We start from the raw sequence: 23,824 nt of genomic DNA on the forward strand, positions 1-23,824 counted from the left end.
ATAACCAAATGAGCAAGAGAATTGCAGACTAAAAACTATTCATGCAATTATCGTCTCCTAAGTGAATTGCAGCATGCAAGGAAAAAACAAAAAACAAAACAAAACAAAAAAAAACAAGCATTGTGTTGAAACTAGATTCCCCCCAGATTTGGGGGTTTGCTTGCTTGGCTGGAGGCTTTGTTTTTTCCTTCTGTTCATTAAATGTGTGATCAATTTCATCAATGAAAACTCTAAGAAAAGCTGGATTTCATCCCAGGATTTCGAGGGAAATCATTGCAGAGGAGATAGTCAGCATGTAAAAAACTGGGGTTATAGGAATGAATGGAGTAAAATGAGAAGAAGACATTGGCAGATATAGACAATATTTCTGCAGTTAGAAGGCAAACCCAATTTGTACAGTATTGCCTAGCAGCTGTCAGGGAGCTCAGGTCCTTGAGCCCCTGTACTTCCAGGACTCCTCTGAGTGACCTCAGCCAAGGGCCGATTGCTCTGGGCCTCTTGGCTCTGTTCATCTCTTTACTCCTGTTTATCTTCAACACAAATCTAATGGTACTTTCAGGAACAACCCAATGGGCTGCTGTGAAGCCCACCCAGTTAAAGCAATGCCCTTAAAGCAATGTCCTTAGCGCAGCATGGCTGTGTTGCTCAGGTACATCTGTTTTTTGTGGGCCTTACCAGCACAGCTGTGCTGGTGGAAACACATCAAATACTTGCCATTATACAGGCAAAACTTCATTTTGAACATTGTTTTTACTAGCACTAAGAGTCAGTGGTGGTTTTATTACCTTGGCACAAAGCACACAGCCATCGGTGCCACCCATTATCGGGATACAGTTTATGGTAATGCAGTAAAGTAATCCTAGTGCACCCCGCTTGGTACAAAAACACTGGCATAGATGGCAAATCACCACTTAAATAATGCTTTAAAAAAATACTAAATATACACTGCTTTTCAGCTTGATTTTCACTCCTATCTCGCTTATATCTTTTTTTCTTTCCCCTCTTCACCAAACAGAGTAAAACTTCAGAGCTCAGCTCCCTGCCCACTTCAATTTTCTATAGGCCATTTGTAAGCTGGCAAATCAGTATTTCTCAAGGGTCCCATTAGCTGAAACTGTCTGGTCTGTTAACAGGCCCTATTTGTCTGCAGTTAATAAAGTAAAGGTGATAGTAAGTATCCCAGGTGCTTTAATTTAGTGGAAAGCTTTGGGTCTTGTGGAACAGTTGCACTGTCATTATTCTCTGAAGTCTAGACATAGCCTTTGAGGTTCTGTACCCTGATCTGATACAATCAACATCTGAACTCCTCCTGCTGTCTGACCAGTATACTTAAGAGCAAAACCACATCTTTAGGGGTTTTACATATGAAAGAAGGGGGTGCACAGCACTTCTCAGGACTTGCCACCCTACAAGGAAAGCAAACTCCATGTTGAGGGACTACAGGAGTGGCTGGGGGACCTTCCGGAGCTCATCGGCCCTGCTGTTGAACGTGTATCTCCAGGTTTATGGGGAGTAGGGATATTACCAGGGACTTATGCCTGATTTTGCAGATATATAGACGTTGTGGCACATTGTCTTGCCTTCAATGTGGGTTATGTGTGCTGCAGGTGAGATAAGGACATCTTCTAGGCAGCAGTTATAATGACAAAGGGATTGACAGCAAACGCTTCTTAAGTATATGGGACAAGTTTTGACAACTTTTATCAGATTTGAGATGAGGATGTAGCCTTGCTACCAAACCATCTCATGTGGAAATAAACCAGCAGCAAAACATCAGGAGTTCTCTATCAGGGCACTTGATGACAGTGCTCATGTCTGTGCTTGGTTTTATTAAGGGCATGAGATATAAATAATATATTTATCTTCCTCCTGCTTAAAAAGTAAGAAATTCCTACTCTAAAAATCACATCTCAGAAGGAAAAAAAAAATTAATTTCCTCTGACTGTGATTGTAATTGCCTTTTGAACCAATCACTGATTTCAAAAAGCAAAAGCCTCAGATTTTTTTTGTCTTGTCAATAAACAAGACCCTTTCTTTTGTACAAATGTTTGTGTGGGTCAGTATTGGGTTTTGGTGTTTGCTTTTTTTTAATTAATCACCTAAATGTGTCATCCAGCTGGCAAATGATTTTAATTCAGCATAGCATCTACATTTGACTATAACTTATGTGAAGTCCTGGGATTTGCATGGCAAGATAAGATTTGAAAAAAAAAAAAATGTTATGTTGCTCCTAAGTGAGAAAGAAAAAGAACACAGTTCCTGAAGAGCAATCAAACTGATGTTTTTGAAATTAAAGATATGTTTTTTTCCAAGCTTTTCCAAACTTCTTTACTTACATCAGAAGACAGAAAACACTACCTATATTTGTCCAAATCACTTTCCCCCTCTTACCCCCCCCAGCTATGCTTAGAGGAAAGACTATTACCCAAAATCACTGAAAAAATTGTTCTGTTTACTGACATTTTTTTTTCTTTCTTTTTTTTTCCGTCTGGATCAACAGCTTTGTTGTGATCAAAAGTCACGGATGCCTGTCATAAATACAAATTATTCCAGCACTTTCTCAAAACTATTAAGAGAGGGGTTAAATGGAAAATAAAGTACAAAAGTTCACGAATCTGGAGGCACACACTAGGATATCTGTTCTTTGCTTTGCTATCCTGAAAATGACTTTACACACAAATGACTTTAACAGACTTTCTGCAGTGTGGTTTGCAGTTTTGTTTTCCATTTTTTAATCTCTCTGTAGAGGCCTCCTGGAGCTTTTTCTGGCTGCTCATGGCAATATATAGCGGGTTTCAAAATGAACTGCAAAAACAAAATTGATTTTCCCAATGCTGCTTTAACACTCTCTTTCAAACATAATGAGTCTGAAGTTGTTTACTGAAAACATACAGGAAAAAAATCCATTTTTCATAGTTTGTGAGGGAACTGAATGTCTCTCCATGGATCCTGTGACTCTGTTCTCATTCACCAGTTCAGAAACATATAAAAGACCACAAAATACTACTACATTCTTCACAATTCTTTCATCTACCATTCAGCATCCTTTAGAGTCACTCATTTCTGTTGGGAAGAGTTCCCAACTGTACTGGGCTGCTCAGGTGCTCCAGCAGAGAAAGGCGGCAAGCTAGTTATGCCATCTGAAACAGAAAAAAAAAAAAAAAAAAAAAAAAAAAGATTTCTAAGGGAAAAATATTCACCAAAAGGTGACTTTCACGCCCTAGGGAATCCATAAATTATGTAAACCTGAGTTTGAGGCCTTATAGGAGTAGGATTGTTATTGTTCTGTTTTACAGTGTTTTTAAGCCACATTGCTCCTGATACAGATTTCCCAGAAAATGAGCGAAATACTACGGACTTCTTAAACTAATGCTTGTGGTTGGATAGACAAGGAAGATTTTTTTGTACATTTACATATTTACTTATTTTTATTTCAGGGACGTCAGCCTAAAGCTCCCTACCCTATATCTAAACAGTGGGGCTCTTTCTTCATGGACAGATTGCCAGGCCTGGAAAATGCAGAGGAAACCTTAGTTCGCACATGGTCCTGTAAATGCATTAGCACTTACAGTACTATCGCAATCCCTAGTCTTGAATCAATAGCAGGTAAGTTGAATCAATAGCAGGTAAAGAAGACTTTTTTTTCCCTAGTGGACATGTGGTATTCATAGTAACTTTGTCATACCATTGATTTATTTTTGAGATTACATGTATCCAAAGTAGATTCAAAAATACTCTGTTCCTGTCACACAACAAGTAACAGACATGTCTGTCAATTACTTTGATGTTTACACTTTTAATAGTTTTCTGCTACAATATTTTTTTGTTGTTTGTGTCTGCAAATATTAGTGTCTGCTTAATTAGAAACAGGATGCAATATTTAACAGACTGTAGAAGAGTTCTTGAATTTGGATTTCAGGAATTCAGGATTTCCCCCCAGTATTTTGTGCTTTCTCCTTTTAGTGGTGAGCTACATTTGGAAACAAATACAGGCAAAATTACTTGTGTTGTTTTAGACTTCAAAATGTGTTTCTCTTTGATCTGGCTCATTATCCTTCCTTATCAGCTCCCTTACCCCATTACAGTTGAAATGGAGATGAACAAACACAAGAATGTAATGAAGCCAAGAATGCCTAGGACTGTGCTTCTCTCTCTCTCTCTCTCTATCTCTCTCATGTGTTGTGTTTGAAACTGCATCATAATGGACAGAGATTGAGCCTGAAATCTACTCCTTATCTGGAAAAAAAAGGCCATTACAAGCAATGCCTTGTTCCCCAAAAAAATCAGCTAATTGAGAAATGAAATTAGTTCAGACTTTCTACCTTTTTCCATCAAGGTTGTGCCAAAGGTGCAGTTATGACTAATCTTCTGGGTTTTGCTACTGTTTATCCCTGAAGGGGCTATGCACTAGTTTGTACGGTTTGTAGCAATAGCTGTAGCAGTAATACTGCAATTAGCTTTGCAACTGCAGTACGAATCAGTTGAATACGAAGAGGTGGTGAAGATCTTACATTTATCTATTCTCAATCTATTATTTTTCCTTACTGAACTTTGATACACCATATCTAAAGGAATAAACAAATTATAAAACGAATGAGGTGCTTAGCTCTGTGAAGACGACAGCAATTGTTTAGTTTACTAACCCCTCTGCTCAGCATCTGTAGCCTACTGCATGCACAAGACCAGTGAATACAAAGTTCTTCTGAGGGAACATTTCAGACTTGCCAAGCAGTTATTTCTGTAAGAGAATATGTGATAAACCTGTTCCTTGCAACCACATTCTAAATATCTCAGTATATTATAAGGATATCTCAAAACAGAAAACTCATACAGTGCCACAATTTATATATGCTTCTGATATTTACTGTGTTGCAGTCTGTATTTCAGCCTAGAGGTACAAAGCCCAAATATAACAAGGGAAATTGCCAGAAGAGAGGTAACTTCTGTAAAACTCCTTTCTAATATTATTTTTTTCCAGAGCCCTTCTGTAGTTTGCTTTGAAAGTGTTGGCCTAGAGGAAATATGTGGGTTAGCTATGTTCTGTGAAAATCCTCCTTCCCACCAGCTAAACCATAGCTCATTCTGCACAGCTAGCAAATACTGTAGACCACAAGCTTATCAAGAAGTTCCCAGCTACAAATGAAAGTGTGAGAACATTAGTCATATATGTGAAAATTATTGACTGAAGTTCAGGAACAGCATAGCTGTCTGTTCCTTCTCATTTTATCAGCTGTGGAGCCCCTGCAAAGCTTGTTCCTCCATCAGGAAGGATGCTGTGTGCCTTCTCACACTGCCTCTGACTGGCACTGGGGCAAGGACCAGTGTCTGAGAAACTTATACCCCAAAGCTAAAGGACAGCAAATGGAGAACTAACATTTTAACTTGCAGCTATGTGCCTGAAAACAACCTCAAAGCTGAATGTACAAGAACATCTATGGTATCTTACAGAGAGAGGTATTTCTTGTTTGTTTGTGCTAAACGCAGATGTTCATTATTATGGATGTTGAGGCATTCCTGACTCTTCTCAAATACCTTGTTTCACTCCTGTCACAGCAAGCAGTTAGAGCCCCCGCTTTGCCAAGCCCTGAAGTTTTTGGCTGCAGCTTTAAGTCAAAGCTTAGCTGCAGCTATTTTGGAATAACTAGCTAGAAGAGATTCAAACGGGTTATGTGAGTTTGATGTGCCCCAGCTTTTCCTTTCCTATTCATGCATTTTAATCACCAGCAGAGGACTTCCCTCCGCCAAGCTGCACAAACACAGACCCTTCCTCAATATCCTTTGAGCTCAAACGTGCAGCTGCACTGACCATACGGGTTGAGCTTTTGGCTGACAGGTGGGCAAGCAGCTGCTTTGCTCCTGGAGATGTTCAGCAACCTTGTTCGAGTTGTGGGCTCACTGCTGCTTCACTGTTAGCAATGTCCAACCTGAGCTCTGGATGTCCATACAAGCAGTAGGCTGGGCTACGTACAAATAAGTATCCTAACAGAGTGTGAGCTGAAGTAGTCTTTGGTGAAAGCCAAACAATTGCTGCTAGGATAACTTTAAAATACACTTGACTCTTGTTCGGATGCAATATGTATCCGTACTTAAGGAACAGCCGGATTTACTTCTCCAGACAAACTTAATTGAAAAATATTATTCAAAAAAATAATCAACATTATTCAAAAGAAGTAAATACTAGTGGTGTTTTACAAAAATCACTGAGTTTTCATCAAAAATCATATGAGAATTCTTTTGAAAGAATTATCAGAAATTAATTTGAGTTACTAAAGCTCTTTGAGCTTGTTTCAATTTTTTTTAGATACAGGAAGTATGTTAAAAATATATAAAAATAAGCTGTATATCTGGACTGAGAAATTGCAATAGAAACAACTTTTAGAGTTCTCTTTCTTCACCAGCCTCTTGTGAGTTTGGTGCAGATGCCTTCTAATGGTTTCACCTAAAGAATTTACACATGTAACTAAAGGGAACAACTTGATACTTACCAAAGAGCATTGTAGGAAAAGGGCTCCCCAGGGAATGCTGCTGTTGCAGTTTTTGACCATTCAAAGTATAAAATAACAGAGCATATACACTAACTGTGTGTGTAATTAGCAAAGCGACAGCTTGGTGAAAAAAATAATCCAGTTCATTCTTCATTAGCTTTCTGTGCTGAATAAATGTAGTTATTCTTCTACATGTTTGTCCTCATCTTTAATTGAAAATTCAGTATCTGACCCAAAAGGGGGTCGCATTCAAAGATGTATCAGAAATTCTGAAATCTGATCACATATCTACCAAGCAAAATATTAGTAGGATTGCAGATTACTGCATCACAGCTTGTCATCAAAGCAACCCTGACAGACATTGAAAAGGAATTGGCATTTTCCTTGGGCATGAAAAACAACATTTTCTTTATCATTAAAATTGCCTAAAGGACAGAAAGAGTCTTCTATAATAAGTTCTGTGTACTTTCCTCAGTTTGGAAAGGGAACCAGATAGAGGTAAAATAAAACTCTTCATTTAAATTGTTATTACCTTGACATTAAGATGATATTTAAAAAGTTTAACAGCAGCACTATCACTATATTGTTGTAATAGTAAGAGGAAATGAGCTAAGTTGAAAGGTTTCTGAATATTTCATAGTTCGTTTATGACCTAATTCTCCTTCCCACTTTCAGTAAGCAGGAAGATTTTTCTCAAGAATTTGAAAGCTGAGGAACTCAAAAGCAGGAAGGTTTTTCTCAAGAATTTGAAAACGGAGGAATTCATGATTATATTGACAGAACATGGTTAATAAAATATTAGAAGCCAACGCTCCTACTCCTGTTCTCAATGCCTCATTCACAAGTCCGTCTGTTTCTTCACTTTTCTGCTATTGAATCTCTCCTTGTTTACAGCTTCCTCACAGTTTTTGACCATTTTCAAGCACAATGATATTGTAAACCAAATTTTCCAAACCAGGATCCATTACCATGGGAATGTTACATTTTAGCTCACAGATGGAAATTGAAAGGTGTAGAGGTATGTCTGGAAAAAAAAAATTTAGTATAAACTATTTAGTATAAACAACAGCATCTAATATACTATCCTCAATTTCAGAAAGTTTGATTTGAATCAGGTAGAGGCAGGTGCCCTTATCTGTCATACCTGCATAACCCGAATGGTACCTTCAAGGAGCAGGTGACTGCTACTCTGTGGCCTTTTCATCAAAAATGTCTGTGCGTATGTGCTTATGTGCTTCCAGATGTCTGTGTACATATGTCCTGTGTCGTGTAGATATTCCAACATTAACCGCAGAAGATCCTTCTGATTTACGAAGGATATCAAATACAAATCATATTTTAGCTACTGAGCAAGTTTTTGTAGAAAAAGTCAGTAAAATCCCAGTATAGACAGTGCTATAATTTCAGACTGATATTTGATTAGCGATTGTGTGATCCCAAGAATTATATGCGTATTTCAAGCTTTTACTTTGAATTTTTTCATGGTTGGAAATTTTTTTTTAAAGTCCCACTTCACAAAATTCTACAATGAGTAACTGTTGAGCTTTAGAGTTTATGAGGGAATTCTGGTAAGTTTGTTTTATCCTTTGTTGCAAAGAAAAGCTTGAGAAAGTGGGTCCTAAATCCTGGTAAGGAGAACCCAAGTAAAACTTTTTTTTTTGAATTTCATGATTGTTAACCTAAGTTCCTGAACTTGTCTCATAACCTCTGAACGGTGAGGTTTGTCATTAAAAAATTACTGCAAGCAAGAACTGAAGATTGAGCAACGTGGCAGTTCAAATCAGTTGCATTTCAAAGAATTAGTGCAAAAGTAAATGTCTCATGGACACAGTTCTTCACACTTTGGAGATGTGATAACCAAGCTTATGTTGCACATGAGGATAAATCATTTCTTTAAGTTTTGTGAGCCATATGAAATCTTATCATATCTTGCCCATAGGGGTACGTAAGTTTTTCTTTATGCCTTATTGCTATTTCAATTGGATAATGCAAGAGAAAAATCTCTGCTTTAATTTGCCAAAGCTGTCTCTTTAAAGAAGCCTATGGACCCATGCCCTGCCTCCTTGTGCAGGAGTTTGAGTCATCAGTCTGCTTGCCGTATAAATATAATGCTGAAATTGCCAGTGAACCATAGCAAAGGAGTTCATGTTTCTGCTTAGAGTTGCAAATTATCTGCACGATGGAAAGCAGAAGGCAGCTGTGGCTGGGACACTGGAGCTGGCAAAGTGTGTGTCGCAGATACATGGTTCTGCCCATCGCACGCTGGCTGCAAGTTGCATTCAGCTCACATTTTTAATGGTCAATGTCCTTGAGTAATTTATTATTACTACGGAAGTCAGGAATTTAAGCATGCAACCATGTATAACTTATATATCCTGAGCGTTACCATTTGTAATCATTACTGACACAAAACCAAAAAAAAAAAAAAAAATCACCCATATTATAATACATTAGTTGTATGTTTTGTCATTGAAATTATGTCATTTAATGTCAAACCTAGCTCCTATTAAAATTAAATTAGTATTTCCTGTAATCAGAGGGATAATTATATACTCTTACTTATTCAAATAATACAATAATGGCATAAAATTTACTTAAACATATGAATGTATCTATATTACAAATTACATGTTAATTATCAGTAACCTTTCATACCTAATGCCATAACTTACAACCATGCTTTTACTTATCAGTTTCAAGTAAGAATGTATCTATGCTGTATCTTAGAGACTTTAACAAAATACTTTGAGGATTCAAACTTCCTTTGAGGCTTAGCTGCTCTAAGGATCATTTGCTATTAAAAGACCCAAAGATCATTTTTATAACAACACTTTTTATGAAAGAAGTGCATTTTAAAAAAAATGTTAGACATATAACAGCACAATTTCTGTTGTTTTTTTTTCTTCTGGTTCTGGTGTTTTGACACAAGTGAAAAAATTGGTAGCAAAGATAATTTACTAGAGAGAAGAGACGTACTAGCAGCATCTTGCTCTGAGTCTGTGTGTAAATTGAAAAACATCAGATAATTTAAATCTGATTCAGCTTTTCCAGGAAACTAGTTTCAGTGTTCTCAATTTAAGAGACAAACACTCAACGCAACAGACAAATATAATGCATTTATTTTTTCTGCAGCAAAATATAACCAAAATCAACAATAAACTGCATTTCAACCGTAACAAATTATTATTCAGTAAATCAGAGATAGTTTTTAGAAAGTCTTCTGGACCCAGCATTCCCCAAAGGTTCTGAGAACAGCTTTCACAAAGGAATTAATCAAATTTCTTGGTAGTAATTTTAAACATTGAAAGGACAATTTTCACCGTATTACAATTTGGTCAGCCCTTCCTTGCTCTCCCAGAAAGGTGTGTTGACTTGTGCCCTGAAGGCTGTGTCAAGTCATGCAGAACCCAAAAAATTACTTCCTAGCCAATAACTGACAGAAATGTTCCTGCAATCCCTATTCTGCTCCATGAGATGTCAAAGCACAGCCACCTCTAAAAGATTAAAGGGAAAACTCATGAGCAACTCATTAAGAAAGGGGGAACCACTCAGTCATTTCTACTTTTAAATTATCCTTCAACTCAAGCAGCATAATTTCATTTGCAGGCTGACATTAAAGCTATAATTGGGTCTTGACTAGATCGCAGGCTTATGGGGTGGTTTTAGGTTGCTTCTTTAAAAACACAGATGGTAATACAAAGTGTTGCTAATTTTTGAGTGTGGAAAACAGTGCAAATAGCTACCAAGTATTTGAAAGACTGCTTTGACTAGAATGGAATTTTACATGACCTGCAATCTCACATATATATTAGAAAAAGAAAAATGTTGCTGGAAACCTTTATGTACCCTGGATTGTTGCCTAACCTATTCCCTCTGGATTAAGATGGAAATACATTGAAAAGAACAATGTAGGCTTTGTCTTCACTGCTTAAAAAGCTTAATGTGTGTATTTGTTTGGCTTTTTACCTTTAGGAAAGCAATGTTTTTCACCCATCCTGAGGGAAAAAAAAATAGGGAAAGAAACCATTTGTTTTACAGGAGAGGGAAACATGAGAACGTTAATCCAAATACAGACAGTGAGGTTGATCACAGCATTTGCCTCAAAATGAAAGTACATTGGCTTATCATCACCACATTTTATCTTCATATAGCTCTCATGCCTTTACAGTCTTAAAATGCAACTTAGTTCTTTTCCTTCATCAAAAATGCCTGTACTGTCAAACAATTGCTTGTTTTCAGGCTACCTTCTTTGGCTTACCACAGAAGCCCTTACCACCTGCCGTACGTCCAGGATGAGTCGTTCAAACAAATTATTTAAGTGAACTTTTTAGGAAAAGACTAACACCTGCTAGTGGGATCTTGGTGTTCTCTTAGGGTTTTTTTAGATTGTCTCCATCTAGGTAGTTAAGAATATTATAGTCTAATATTTTGATCACTTCCAGATCAAACAAAGAACTACACAGGACTATTCTGTCAAAGGATCTCCAAAACTAACCGTTTAAACTAAAACAAACAATGGCAAAGGAATTTCTAAGGTTTTTCTTCCCTGCAGACTTTACCAGGCTCAGATGCAAGTTCAGTGCATGCTGTGCGCACATCAGTTTTGCTCAAGCAGGGGTCAACGTCCCTCAGCCATAAGGTTGACCCAAACATAAATCGTTACTCCTCAGAAGACTGCAGTCAAACTACATGCCACAAGCAATCACAACAGTCAAGGTGGGAAGGTCTTTCCAGCACCATGTTGCTGATTTCTCCCCAACACTCTGCCAGTGAGGCTTCTGCTTCACATTTCCCAGCAGCTGGCCACCAGTAATTTCTCCAGGTTCACTATCTTCCACATTAGATGAGACAAAACAGCAACCAGGAATAACCCTGGGTAGCAGCACAGCTCTTCTTTAGGCCAAGGGCGTGCTATAAATGTCCTCTGACAGAGCAGCAGGCATGGTCTTCAACCAGTGCACCTGTGTTGGCAAAAACTCTTAAATGGGGGCAAGTAAAGCAGCAAATCTGCACTTTCACTAATATCAGTATTAGTCTTTATTCGTAGATGCTCAGGAATAAACTGCACTGGCTCACATAGCCCTTTGCAAGTGCCTGCTATTTCCAAACTCAGCAGTTTTATCACCTTCCTTCTCCAGAGCATGCCTCTGCTGCCAGCCCTCCCATTTCCCAAAGATGCGCAGAGATGCTCTCCCTCCTACTCTTCCTCTTCCTCCTCTCTAACTGTTCAGTCACAGAGCACGCAAACAGCAGCAGTGACTTTCATGTAACTGGTAGAAGGAATTCTGACTTCAGGATTGGGGGAGCGTTATGTTAATACAGCAAACATCTGATCTCCTGTTTAGGAAAATCAGCCTTGGAAATTTTGCTAAAAATAGCTGCTATCTGATAAATATAATTGTGACCTTGTTTTTTTTTTCTTTTTGTTACTAGTACACTCCCTCCCTCACATACTCAGGTCTTGCTGCAAGTGCTGTTTTGATTATTATAAAATACAAATAGGTCAAGAGATAGAAATACTTAATATTTTTAAAAAGACCTTATACCTGTTACAGTTTACCTATAGGTAAACTGTAGGTATATACCTATAGGTATAGGGTGGCAAGTCACAGAGTAGTTTACTTGACAGCACAACCAAACTGTTCAGTTCACCTGCAGCAGTTGTGCTTATTCCTCTGTTAAGAAATTATTTTAGAAATTATTATCAATAAGAAAAAAGTATTTTCCTTTTTCTTCAACAGCAATTTTAAAATACAATAAAATTTTTATGGCAAAGCTTCTAAGCTAGTGCAAATTACTGGAATTCCTGTAAAAGCAAGAGAATTAATACTGGTTGATGATGTGCGCCTATAGCTATACCATCTGCATGCTGAGCCATGTCGTCGAGCTCTGTGTTCTCTTTTACATTTGCCGCCATTAAGCAGTTTAAAGATTTTTAAAGTTAAAACTCGGGTATCGCTGAAGAGGTTTTTGTTTTCCTTCCTGTGTCTTTTCCTTGGTAACAATCAGGAGAACATATCTGGACTCAGTTAAGAATACAATCCTCCTGTTTACTATGAGGTTTCTGCAGCGTTTGGCTCCAGCCCTGCTGACTGACCTCCAAGAAGAGAGGGGAGTGGGGAGTTCTGCAGGGCTTCGCACACGTCACGGGGACGCTGCTATGGTGTCACGATTAAAAAATGTTGCTCTCCTTTTGCTGGTCAATATTGCGAAATGCTTGATGACATTTCTTCTGTGTGTTTTGGGAGAAATCTGTTTCAGTCTTGGACTGTGCTTTTAATTGGAAAAAATATCTTCCACCTAAAGAGCTTAGTTGAGATTATATTTGTTTCATGTATTATTTGTTCAAGGAAATCTCAAAAAAAAAAGATTAGACGTGAGTACTGAGTTTATCAAGCAGGCCTATGTCTGGATTAGATTATAGTTGTCTTCCAGTCAGTTACTCAAATATTTTCCTGATCACTCATCTAGAATATTACATTTTCCCTTCTTCTTGTGGTTTCCTCTTCCTTCCTTGTGGCTACAACTCTGATTTTTCTTCCAATAAAAGCTTTTGGCTTTCAATCATTGGCTTACACTAACCAAATAGCACACAGACACTGAGACATTGTCAACTTAATAAGTATGAAATAAATCTATCCATATCACCTAGGTACATGTGTGAATATGGATATGCATAAGCATCAGAGCACAGTGTTGTTGTAATTGATGTCACTTAATAGCTGGATCTTAATAATTGGAATACAGCATCTTAGTAACTGGAATTGGCCTGGCAGTGGTTACTGTTCAAATGTCATCATTGACATTTTATTTACACCAGGGCTGCTGGAGTCCTGCAAGCAAGGTAGGGCTGGGCAGGAGTCCTTTGGTGACCTTCTGTGGTTAGGCTAGGCATGCAACCCATGAACGCTGCCCAAGCCATTGGAAAACACTAGGAGCTCTGCCTGAAGGTTGCAAAGGCAACCAACCAGTGTTCATCATTCACTTGCACTCAGGCTCTGGAGTGGGAGCAAAGAAATTCAGGAGGCTACATCTAGTAACTAAAATTGCTGTAGATATAGAAAGAAACATAGACCTTGAGAACCTCCATGTGTGGCTTTTAGGAAGCTTGGCTCCAAAAGTGAGTATTCTATTTGTCTTAGGAACAAAATGTGGCTTGTGGAATTACCAACATATGACAGAAAATTTCCAGGATTTAGGTCCCCACCCAGTCTCTTTGGGTAAAGTCAGTTAGTTCTTTCTTCCAACCTCAATCTGTTTAGTTTGTTTGGGTTTGATTTTTGTTTTCCTAGGTGAGCAGCAATAGTAGATGAATTCTGTGCTGATTCCATTATCAATGTAGGTTAGCACTGATCAGAGCCCCACTGTATGTAAGAGAGGACTGGGTATGTGGCCCCTTCCTAATTTACAACTCTCCCTCAGGGCTGGATAAGAAGGGGGTGCCAAAGTGTAAAGGTCTGCCAAGACAGCAGCAGTTGTGAGTATGTATGGTAGCAGAACCTGAAGAAATTTACTGGCAAAACCACTAGAAAATCAGTCATTTTGGAAATAAGCACCTGTTTGTTTGGGGCTTTGTTTGTTTGTTTGTTTTTTTGTTGTTGTTTTGTTGTTGTTGTTGTTGTTTTAACTGAGATTTGTTTTATTATCAAATGCTGTTTTGTTTTGTTTTTGTATTAAGCTGTGGCCTATGCATGCCTTTCAGTTTAGCAAAACTGAGATGCTCAGTTCTTCTCAGTGTCATCAGTGATAATATAAAATAAAACTCGATACAAATTGAATTGCAAAATACAAATGTCCAGGAGGCAAACTCAAGACCTTTACTGTAGTTCCTTGTTGATGAGCCAGTACTGCTGGAACTAGTGTTACGATTGCCACTTACGTCCAGAGAAGTTGGACTGAGCTTTCATGTACAATTCACGTGAGACCTTTGCCTTCCAAGGCAACAGCAATTTATTTGCAGTTGCAGAGTTTTCAAATAACTTACTTTAAAAGAGCTTACAGAACTCTTTACCAATGACATTTTCTGGATTTTTCATAAATTTTCCATATCCCCAGTAAAATTCCTCTTTTTTCTTTCCCTGTCTACTTGTCTTTCTTCCTCACTGTGTTTTATTTATAGCCACTAGGACTCCAAGTACATATTTCTGGATCAGTCTATGGCTTTTTCATAAATATATCACACTGAAATAAAGCAATAGTATGAAGTGTTCCATACTCAGGGGCAAAACAGGTGCAGCAGATGCAGCAAATGAAATAACTGACAAAAACAAACCTGGAAATACAGGAAGATTTCCCTACGTTTATGACATAAAATCTGCTTAATGGGTGAAGAATAGTATCAGTTTTATGCTTCACATAACTTTCAGTGATGCCTTAGACAACGTTGTTGAATATGGATACCTTCCATTCATTTTCCAAAATCATCTTCCTCAGACAAAAACATTTAAATGGACAGACTGGGTTTTGAATATGTAAAAATGTGATTATTCTCTGTTGGGGTCTTGTGCATTGTATATATAATTTATTCAGTGTTTAAGCTGATTGTTTAAAGCTAGTTTACCATGACATATCAACAAAATTACCATTTTGATCCAATTTGTTCCTTTCTTAGATTTAGATTAGATATAAGGAAGAAATCCTTTACTCAGAGAGTGGTGAGGCACTGGCACAGGTTGCCCAGAGAGGTTGTGGATGCCCCATCCCTGGAGGTGTTCAAAGCCAGGTTGGACGAGGCCCTGGGCAGCCTGATCTAGTGGGTGGCATCCCTGCCCATGGCAGGGGGGTTGGAACTAAATGGTCTTTAAGGTCCCTTCCAACCCAAACCATTCTGTGATTCTGTGATTCTTCAACATAAGCAAACCTGCAGCTCATCTGGCCCATTTATGGTGCTTTGCTTAAACTACTCTTGAGAGACTCCAGACTGCTAGTGTAAAAAGATAGTGAAAGCCTTTTTAAGAGAATAATTGTATGGCATTTATTTTTTATACAGACTCAGCAGTTGGTAACATCACTGGGCCCTCAGTAGGCTAGAAAACATCTGCCTGTTCTGTTGTGCTCAGAAAGGGCTCTAGAGAATCCCTTGACTAAGACAAATGAGATAATGTACTTCTTTGACAAGTTGAAGTAACCCACTTAATAAAGCGTAATTCACTTACAATCAACTCTCCTCCCATTCCTACTTTATTCCAGACAGTATCTGATATATCAGCTGAATCTAAATACTGATTTATTTGCTTTAGCTGTGTTTAATATGGTCTTAAAGTTGCAGATCTGGATGCTGACCTGGTGTCTGCATTGAGTTGCTGGTGAAACAGAGCTAAACTTCCTGTTGTTTCTGCCGAAACTGCTAAGATTGTATTTTTCTGTTTCACAAAAGCAGCTTAGTGCAAAAAAACTTATAGCATGTAGTAACTGGATACCATCAGCCCAAATGTATTCCAAATAACAAATAACAAAAAACAAAAAACAACCAACCAAACAAACAAAAAATGATCAGTCTTAGCAAGGAGCTATGCTTTTTTTTTTTTTTTTTTCATTTACTAGGAGGGTAACTGTTGAATATAGTTAAATAAAGTTTTATTTGTGTGTGTATGTGTGTCTTTTAATTTGGTTTCTTGAGCTTTGAATAAGAGGTAAGTATGAAAAGTATCAGTTTCCTGGCTATAAAGGGAAGAGGGGGAGGTCACTGCTGGCAGTAAAGACTTTAAAAAAAAATAAAAAAGCTACAGAAAAGAAAGCTTTGACTGTTCAGAACTGTTTAAATACATTCAGTGTTTTTTTTATGGACTGGAAGTGATGAGTATGCCGAGTTACAAGTGCACATTTCTAGGAACATTTGACACAAAATGATGGTGTTAACAGTGGACGGCAAGAAAGTCCAAGAGTGGGTGCCTTTTGGGAATCTTGCTACAATAGTCAAACACATACACACACAAAATAAAAATAAAAAATAAAAAAAAATAAAAAGGTTTAAATGTAGCCCTCATTAGTAGACTGCTGAGATAAAAGAGAAGGTAACTTGAAGAACTTGCAACTGTTTTAGTGGGAAAATTCCATCTAGGCTAATGAAGAATTTTGTTTAATTTTTAAGCATTGGTCTAATCATTTTAATCATTTTCTATGACTAACATTATTTCAGCAATGAAGGAGATGAATATCCTTTACTGCAGTTGAGTAAACTCTGAAAGTCTTTGGACAGCTGAAGATGTCAAATAAATATGTAATCATGCAATCTGATTGAGTTCTAATACCAGTAAGCAAAGAGCTCAAGGGCTTAAGAAACACTGCTGTTCACTCTAGGCTTATTTTTTATGTGATATGGACTGTGCTGCTAATCAGATGTGGTATATTTCTATCTTTCAGATTTACCACTGGATTATAGATTTACAGGATTTTCCTCAAATAGCTCAGGAACTGCTGGGTACTATCCAAGCCCTCCACGAGCCCTGCTGACAAGTGAGGAGTCAGTGACTATGAAATAGGTTGTTGGCTTTTCTTAAATAACCCTGTGGTCCTTTCTTAACTGCTATCAAGTGCTCATTGGTGAAAATGGTGTTTGATGCTTCATAAAATGGAATGATGGATTAAAGCAGACTGCTGTGTAGACTTGTGTTTCCCTTGTTTCTCTAATCCAGCTGGGACAGGTGAGCAATGCCTACTTCACTGTAAATCCCCTTACCACCACTACCTTTCAACACAGTTACTGGCTTTTTCCATGCACTGCCCAAATGCTTTAAGAGAAATATTCTGTTAATAACTTGTCCCAAGTTACATTCTAAATTTTCAAGGATATTTTCTGTGCTATGGCTATTCAAGGTGGTGTTGTTGTTGCTGTAAGTCCCAGGAAAGACATGAAATTAGACCCTCAACCATATCCCATTAAGAGTTACACTGGAGAGCCCAGGTTATCACAGTAGATCAATGTTTTGCAAGCTCTGATGAACTTATTTTCTCGCTATCTGAATAAAGAAGAAAAGTACTGTGACTGTTCTTGGAGGTGTGGAAATACCGAGGCCCGAAGAGAAAGACGCACCGTAGCCGAAAAGAGACTTGAATGGAATTTTGGCAGCTAAATACAGAATTATAGTCCTGAAAACCTTGGGCTCATGCTCTGTATTCCTGAAAGTGCCGAACCACTTTTTCAGCAGTAATATTCTCTACATGACTCCTCCTTCTCTAGCCTCCAGTACCTCAATGTCAGAGCTGTTCTGCAGAATAAGGGAAACCCATGTACAGTACCCTTTTCAGCTGGAGTGGCCTCAAACCCATATTTTCCACCTTTCTGGAAAACTCTTCCAGGAGTAGGAAGGATAGAGCACCAAGCTGCCTCCATCTGCCTTTGCTAAGTGCAGCCTAAGCCCAGAAGAGAAGAGACACTCAAGGCGTAGGCTGAATATGTGTTTTCTTATCAGCTCATTTAGACAAGCAGGCATCCTGTTCTCTGTGGATTCACTCCAAAGACATGGTTCTCCAACGTCTTGATCAGGGAACCTTTGGCATGTAGCAGAGGCTGACTGGTGCAAAAACATGTCCAACACATTTGCTTAGTCAGCAGTTTGGTCCAGGAAAACTAAGGTGGCAAAATTTTGAATTCATTTCCCTCCAAGTTTAAAGAACAATGCACAGAAACTTTTTTCTTTGCTTCAAGAAAAGCCCACAATAAGATGTTACTTTCTTAGGCCCATAAAATTCTCAGAATGTATTTGACTTGTAGTAACTCCTAACTTGTGTCATCAAAGGTCACTATTTTTGCAGCTTCACCAGTTAAAGTATTTTGTATCAGAAGCAGACACAAACACCATTCTGCCTCATTTCAGAGACACCAGTCTTTGTATCCATATATTTTCCTACCTTTGTTTCACTTATATAGGGATGTTGTTTTAAAATTCCTGCATACTTATGAGTGATATGCAACTTTTCCAGTCTAACAGTTAGCATTGTTTTTCAAAAGGGAAAAATAAAACAGGTGGGAAAGAAAAATTGAGCAAAATTTTCTTTAAACAAGGTGGGTGAGGAAGGAAAATGAAAGTGTCATTCCTCCTCATAAACAGTAGGCTGAAAATGTTTGACTTAAGAAAGTAACAATAAGTAAAATGCTTGTGTTTATTTTGAAATATTTCAATTAGCATCAACATCTTGGGCCACAAATCTGTCTCAACATAAGGGTATGATTTGCACAGAGCAGAGAAAGACTCAGATTAAAATCTCAGATCCCTGATTATAGCATCATTTGAAGTTCTGACCTGAATCAAGTAATCCTTTGCAAATAATTTCTAACCAGGTTGCAGTCCAAACCAATATTGTGTAGCCTTATGCTTTTGTTGTTCTGAATTTGAAATTGATTTTTAGAGGTTGTTTTTTTTTCCTTTTTTTTTTTTAAGAAAATTAATTAAAATTTAATGCCTAACAAAAATGAAAACCAGCTAAGTCCCTGATTCCTGGCATCTCACTTTTTTTTTTTTTTTAGTAGAAAGGTGACAGATTCTAAGTCTGAACACAAACCTTACTAGCAAAAATAAATGTTCAGATTTAGCTGTGCAGTGGCAGAACCCACTTCTGTCCAATGCTGTCACTTGCCATTTATATTTCCTGCCAGAAGAATCACTCACTAACAGAGAAAGAAGTTAACAACAAACGGCTACTGTAAGCATAACTCCATGTGTCTGAGGTTGCAGAAAGAGTTAGGAAAAATTGTTGAAGTGTTTGCCAAAAAAAAAAAAATCAGAGTTCCTATGAAATCAGTACTTAAGGACTCTTATTAAAGACTCTTATTAAAGAGTCTCAGAAGATATTACAGGTCTTATTATAAAGCCCTCCAAAATGAATCAGAACAGTTTTGTTTAGGTTGAATGAAAAGGTTTCATCAAGCCAGACAATTTTTCTGGTCTTTGCAAAAATATTTGTCGTCCCAGTATTTTTGACTCAGCCACCAGCTTGAAAAGTTGCCACGTGCTCAGCAGTGCTGATGGAGAGAGGCCTGGCTGCCTGAGCAACTGCAGGAGTGGAGGCCAGCAACGGAGGACGTCCAGGAGGGCCACTGGTGCTGCAGCGACTGGGCAGCTCTTGGGAATGGATCCGGCACGGAGACCAGCGAGAAGAAATGCTGACGGCAGAAAATCGGTAGAGCTGGCCACATTGATCAAGACACTGCAAAGACATGACCTTTGCTTCTTTCTCTCTTTTTTTTTTTTCTTTTTCAATTTGAAGACTTGAAAATCTCATACATATTATCTTGGATTCTGCTGAGAGAGGCCATTGACAGAAAGATGGCTGAAGTGCCTGCAAAAGTATCTTAATTCCTGGCAGGGAGCTATAAAGTTGAAAAGATTCATTAAACACAACATGTCTGTTTATATAGCCCTGAAAGACAGTTTGGCATAAACCTGAAATGACTAACAATTCTCTTTTGGCATCTGCTTTTGGTACATGTTGTAACTTTAAAATAAAGAGAATTTATTTCTGGGAAAAAAAACATATATATATATGTGTGTGTGTTTTCTGAATTTACTTTACAGCTGAACAGCAGAAAGAAAAAAAGGGGGACTAGGTCATTCTAAATCAGTGCAAGGAGAGGTCAGTGCTGCAGCCTCCAACAAAGCCAAACTTGACCTACTCAAAATAACAGATAAATAAATCAAACAAAACCTGGTATAAATTAATACCTTTAATAAAGTAATACCTTTAGTACCTATAGGAAACTTTTGCTTTGATAGAGAGCAGAGTCCACTGTAAGCATTTCCTGAACAGGACTTGATCCTGGAAAATAAAGGCTTCTTAATCCCCAGCGAGTAAAAGTTAAACAAACAAATGCAGATAGCTTATCTCTGTGGTAGACCCAGGGCACTGCTAGACACGGGCCTCGCCGAGGCTGCTGGAGGCTCTTTACCTTGGCTGAGTCCCACAGCTGCCCGAAGCCCAAGGCAGCAGTGCTGGAGCAATTCCTCTGGGAATTCCTAGTAAAATCTCTTTGCTTGGGTAAGTCGTGCTTGAGATAACCACACTGATGGTAGGCACCAGAAAGCAGCAATCCTAAAACTGATTTAAACCTGCAAGTAGCAACTAGATGTTGCCCTGGTGGGCATGACAGCTAGAGAACTAACCTACCTGGGGAAATACCATTAAACAGGGACATGATAACACAAAAAGAGGGGTTCTGACACAGGTATGCAGTGGGCAGGTCTTCTGGGGTGAGGAAGGACTCCGTCTGACTTTGTCAGATCTGGCCACAACCAGGTTGCAGACCATGCTACCCTCAGTAAAGGCTGAGTTGCCACATACCACAACCGAGACTGCTCTAATTCAAAACCATTCACTTCTGTTTTCCTGTGAAACGTCATTCTCCTGCAGAAGACTCGGTTTTCTTCCCAGGAGTCCTAATCTAACCTGAGGGAGGCGTGGGGTAGGGCCAACACCTATTGCCCTATCAAAACAAATTGTTTCCAGCCTGGCATTGGAGGGGTTCTCTTTCCTATGGTTGTACAGTCACATTTTCTAACTGTGTGGAATAATATAAATTAGTAATCATCCTTTCTTACTATCAATGTGATTCTACATTCCTCACAGTGGCGTTGTTTGAAAAGTGCTTGGCTGTGACTTGTCCAATCACATACCAAGTAAATATTGTAGCTTCAGCTTTTAAGTCTTTCCTCCTGGGGCCAAACATACATTAAATCATATCAAGTCAGATGGCAGCAGAGTGTAAGAACATATAGATTTCTACGGAGGTGCCAACAGTCATAACATAATGGATGACCTTCAATGTCAATGTTTTTTTGCCACCACAGAGAACAAAAATACAGTAAATGTAAAGCGTGCTTTTGTACACAATATTGATGTTTTATAGCAGAGAAAGTTCCTCAGAAAGTAAGGTTTAGAAATAAGGACAGTACTATGCAAAAATGGTGATAATGCTGCAGCCACAGACAACCTTTTTGGTTATTAGCAACCACCCAAGAACCACCCCTTCCAGCAGCCACGCAGGCCCTCAGGAAAAGGCTCAATCCCGTTACCAGTCCTGTTTCCTGGAACTCTGTTTTCTGCAGTTCATAGTAAGCGCAACATCAAACCTCCACAGTGACTCACAGGAGAGAAAAAAATGTACAAAAAAAAAAAAAAAAAGAAAGGAGGTTGTCTTCAGAAAGATTTCAGTGAAAGGAACAAATCTTGCTTTTCCGTAACTATTATAAGTAGAAATGCTTACTTGAAATCTGAGCATGGATGAGGGCCAAAATAAGATGGAATCCAGGAAGTTAAACAGACTTGGAGATGTCCAGCTTGAAAAGCTTGCCAACACCTTTACAGGGCAAAAACTGGGGATTCCTGTGTGCAGGTCAATGGACTAGTGTTGTGGCCAGCGTGACTAGTCATTTTCTTGAATGTAGAATGAAGGTCTAAGGGAAATCTTTTCAGGATGAGCTGGGTACCCACAGCAGTTCTCTGACAAGCATGGCAAGACCACAGAGGTTTTGAAGCTGACCAGATGTCACAGTTCACAGAAGGGCAAACATCTGAATCACCGCGTCTAACTTCTGCCCCCACTGTAGCTAAACCGATTTAATCAAAACTGTGCTAAAAGTCCCTCGTGCTTCCCACTCACACTGCCAGAGCTCACACGTCGTTCTCTCACACATGGCTATAACAGCTTTTAAATACTTGCACTGAGGTGAGAAACCGTCTGAGCCACTTCAAAACCATGTTATGCCTTCCATCCTTTTGCAAATTAGACGGTGCAAGGCACAAAATGGCAGCGGCACAAGTAGAATAGCAGGCTGTGCACCCACCACAGATCAGATGGCCCAGACAGAGACAGTTCCCTCAGACAGGAAGGCATTTATATTTCCAGTTGACTACTAAATGTTGAGTGGTTGTATAAAACACTCAATTTGATCTTCTCCTCTTAAAGGGTTGAAGAACTTATGGTCCTTTTAAGAGTGAAGAAAACAATCACAAAATATCTTACACTGTATACAGGATGGAAAAAAAAAAAAAAGGAAAAAAAAAAAGAGATATTCTTGTCCAAAATTTGTGAGTGGTATCCTGAGGGTATCTTTTGGGAAAACAAAACAAGTCCATTAACATTCAGTAGGGCTTGTTATGTCACAACACAAATGCAACTCTGAAAACTGTGACTCCATGTGCTTAATAAATTTATATTTAAAATATCAACTTTTAAAGGCTCCACCAGCACTGAAGAATAAAAGTATCTAGGTGAATATAGTAACTCTTTTCTTGCCATATCTCAAAATAGTTCCTGAGAATTGCAGTTTTCTTGCACCACAGTTCCCTGGGGCCTCAGGCCCACATTAAGAATTCAAGTGGGTGCTGAGCAATCTACAAATTATATTAGTCCGGAGAAAGAAGATGACACCATAAATTTTGTGAAAATGATGTTATGAAATGGAGAGAAAACAACTGTTTGTCTTATACTGCACAACGCTTTAGAAACACCTACTGGAGGGCTGCTATTGAAGCAGCTGCAACAGTGTTGGAAACCAAGAGCAGCAGAAAACTTTTATGCCCGTTTTCTCCCTCAAAGCTGTCCAGAGAAAGGGTATGAATGCCCACTCATATATACATATAAACTGACAGCAAATAAGGGCAAGGACTCCATGACCAGAGAACCCAGAACCCAAGGAATTCAGGGAATTATCTGCATTTCATAGGAGCGGGGGAGGGGTTGTTTCTACTTTTTTGTTGTTGTTTTTTATGTCAGTTAAATAAACTCATCACTTTTAGGCAGCAAGCAGGAAAATCTCTAGATCAGTAGTAACAAAAAAAAAAGTAAACAGAAAACAATTGTGTGAATTTCAGAAAACAGATTTGATAACAACCATTAATATGACTGTAATTAAGGTGATATTAAAATTACTGTAAAAAGCATGTGTATGTATATATATATATGTATGCATATATAGTTGTTGGGCTCCATTATTATGTTTTTTGTTATTATTAGTAGCATTATCTGTAAATAGAGTTCCTGAAATGAGTTTCTAGTGCCTGTGTTTGTGTTTGTTTTTGATCCAATATCCCACCTTGGAGTCTTGGCGGTTACTGGCTCGCAGCAAACCAAAGTGAGATGATTATGAAGAGAAATGGAGATTCAGCAACCGTTCAACTGCAATCTCTAAGCCACACCTTTTTCGTTGACACATCTCTAGCGTCAGGAGGAAGAGAGAGACATGGGAGAATGAAACGCAAGTTCTGGGGCTCGGAGGGAAAGTAGGCAACTTTTAAGCATTTTTATGAATTCCTGCAGTTGTTTAGTTGTCTGCTTGGCTTTCCACATATCGGGTGACTCCATAAAATAGGTGGATTCAAGCTTTAAAAATTCCATTCATTGA

The 23,824-nt window shown here is 38.4% G+C and overlaps 1 protein-coding gene across 1 annotated transcript in view; it reads left to right on the forward strand.

Annotated features, from left to right (window-relative positions):
• The window catches only part of LOC310896699 (dermatan-sulfate epimerase), a 202,226-nt gene that overhangs the window by 137,746 nt on the left and 40,656 nt on the right, over positions 1-23,824 (forward strand). Inside the window, exons 11-12 of the mRNA XM_083829313.1 lie at positions 3,438-3,606; positions 16,848-16,940. Coding sequence (XP_083685439.1) covers positions 3,438-3,606; positions 16,848-16,940 — 262 coding nt within the window. The remainder of the gene's footprint in view (positions 1-3,437; positions 3,607-16,847; positions 16,941-23,824) is intronic.

This window comes from Anser anser, assembly GCF_964211835.1.
Source record: "Anser anser genome assembly, chromosome: 3".
Lineage (NCBI taxonomy): Eukaryota > Metazoa > Chordata > Aves > Anseriformes > Anatidae > Anser > Anser anser.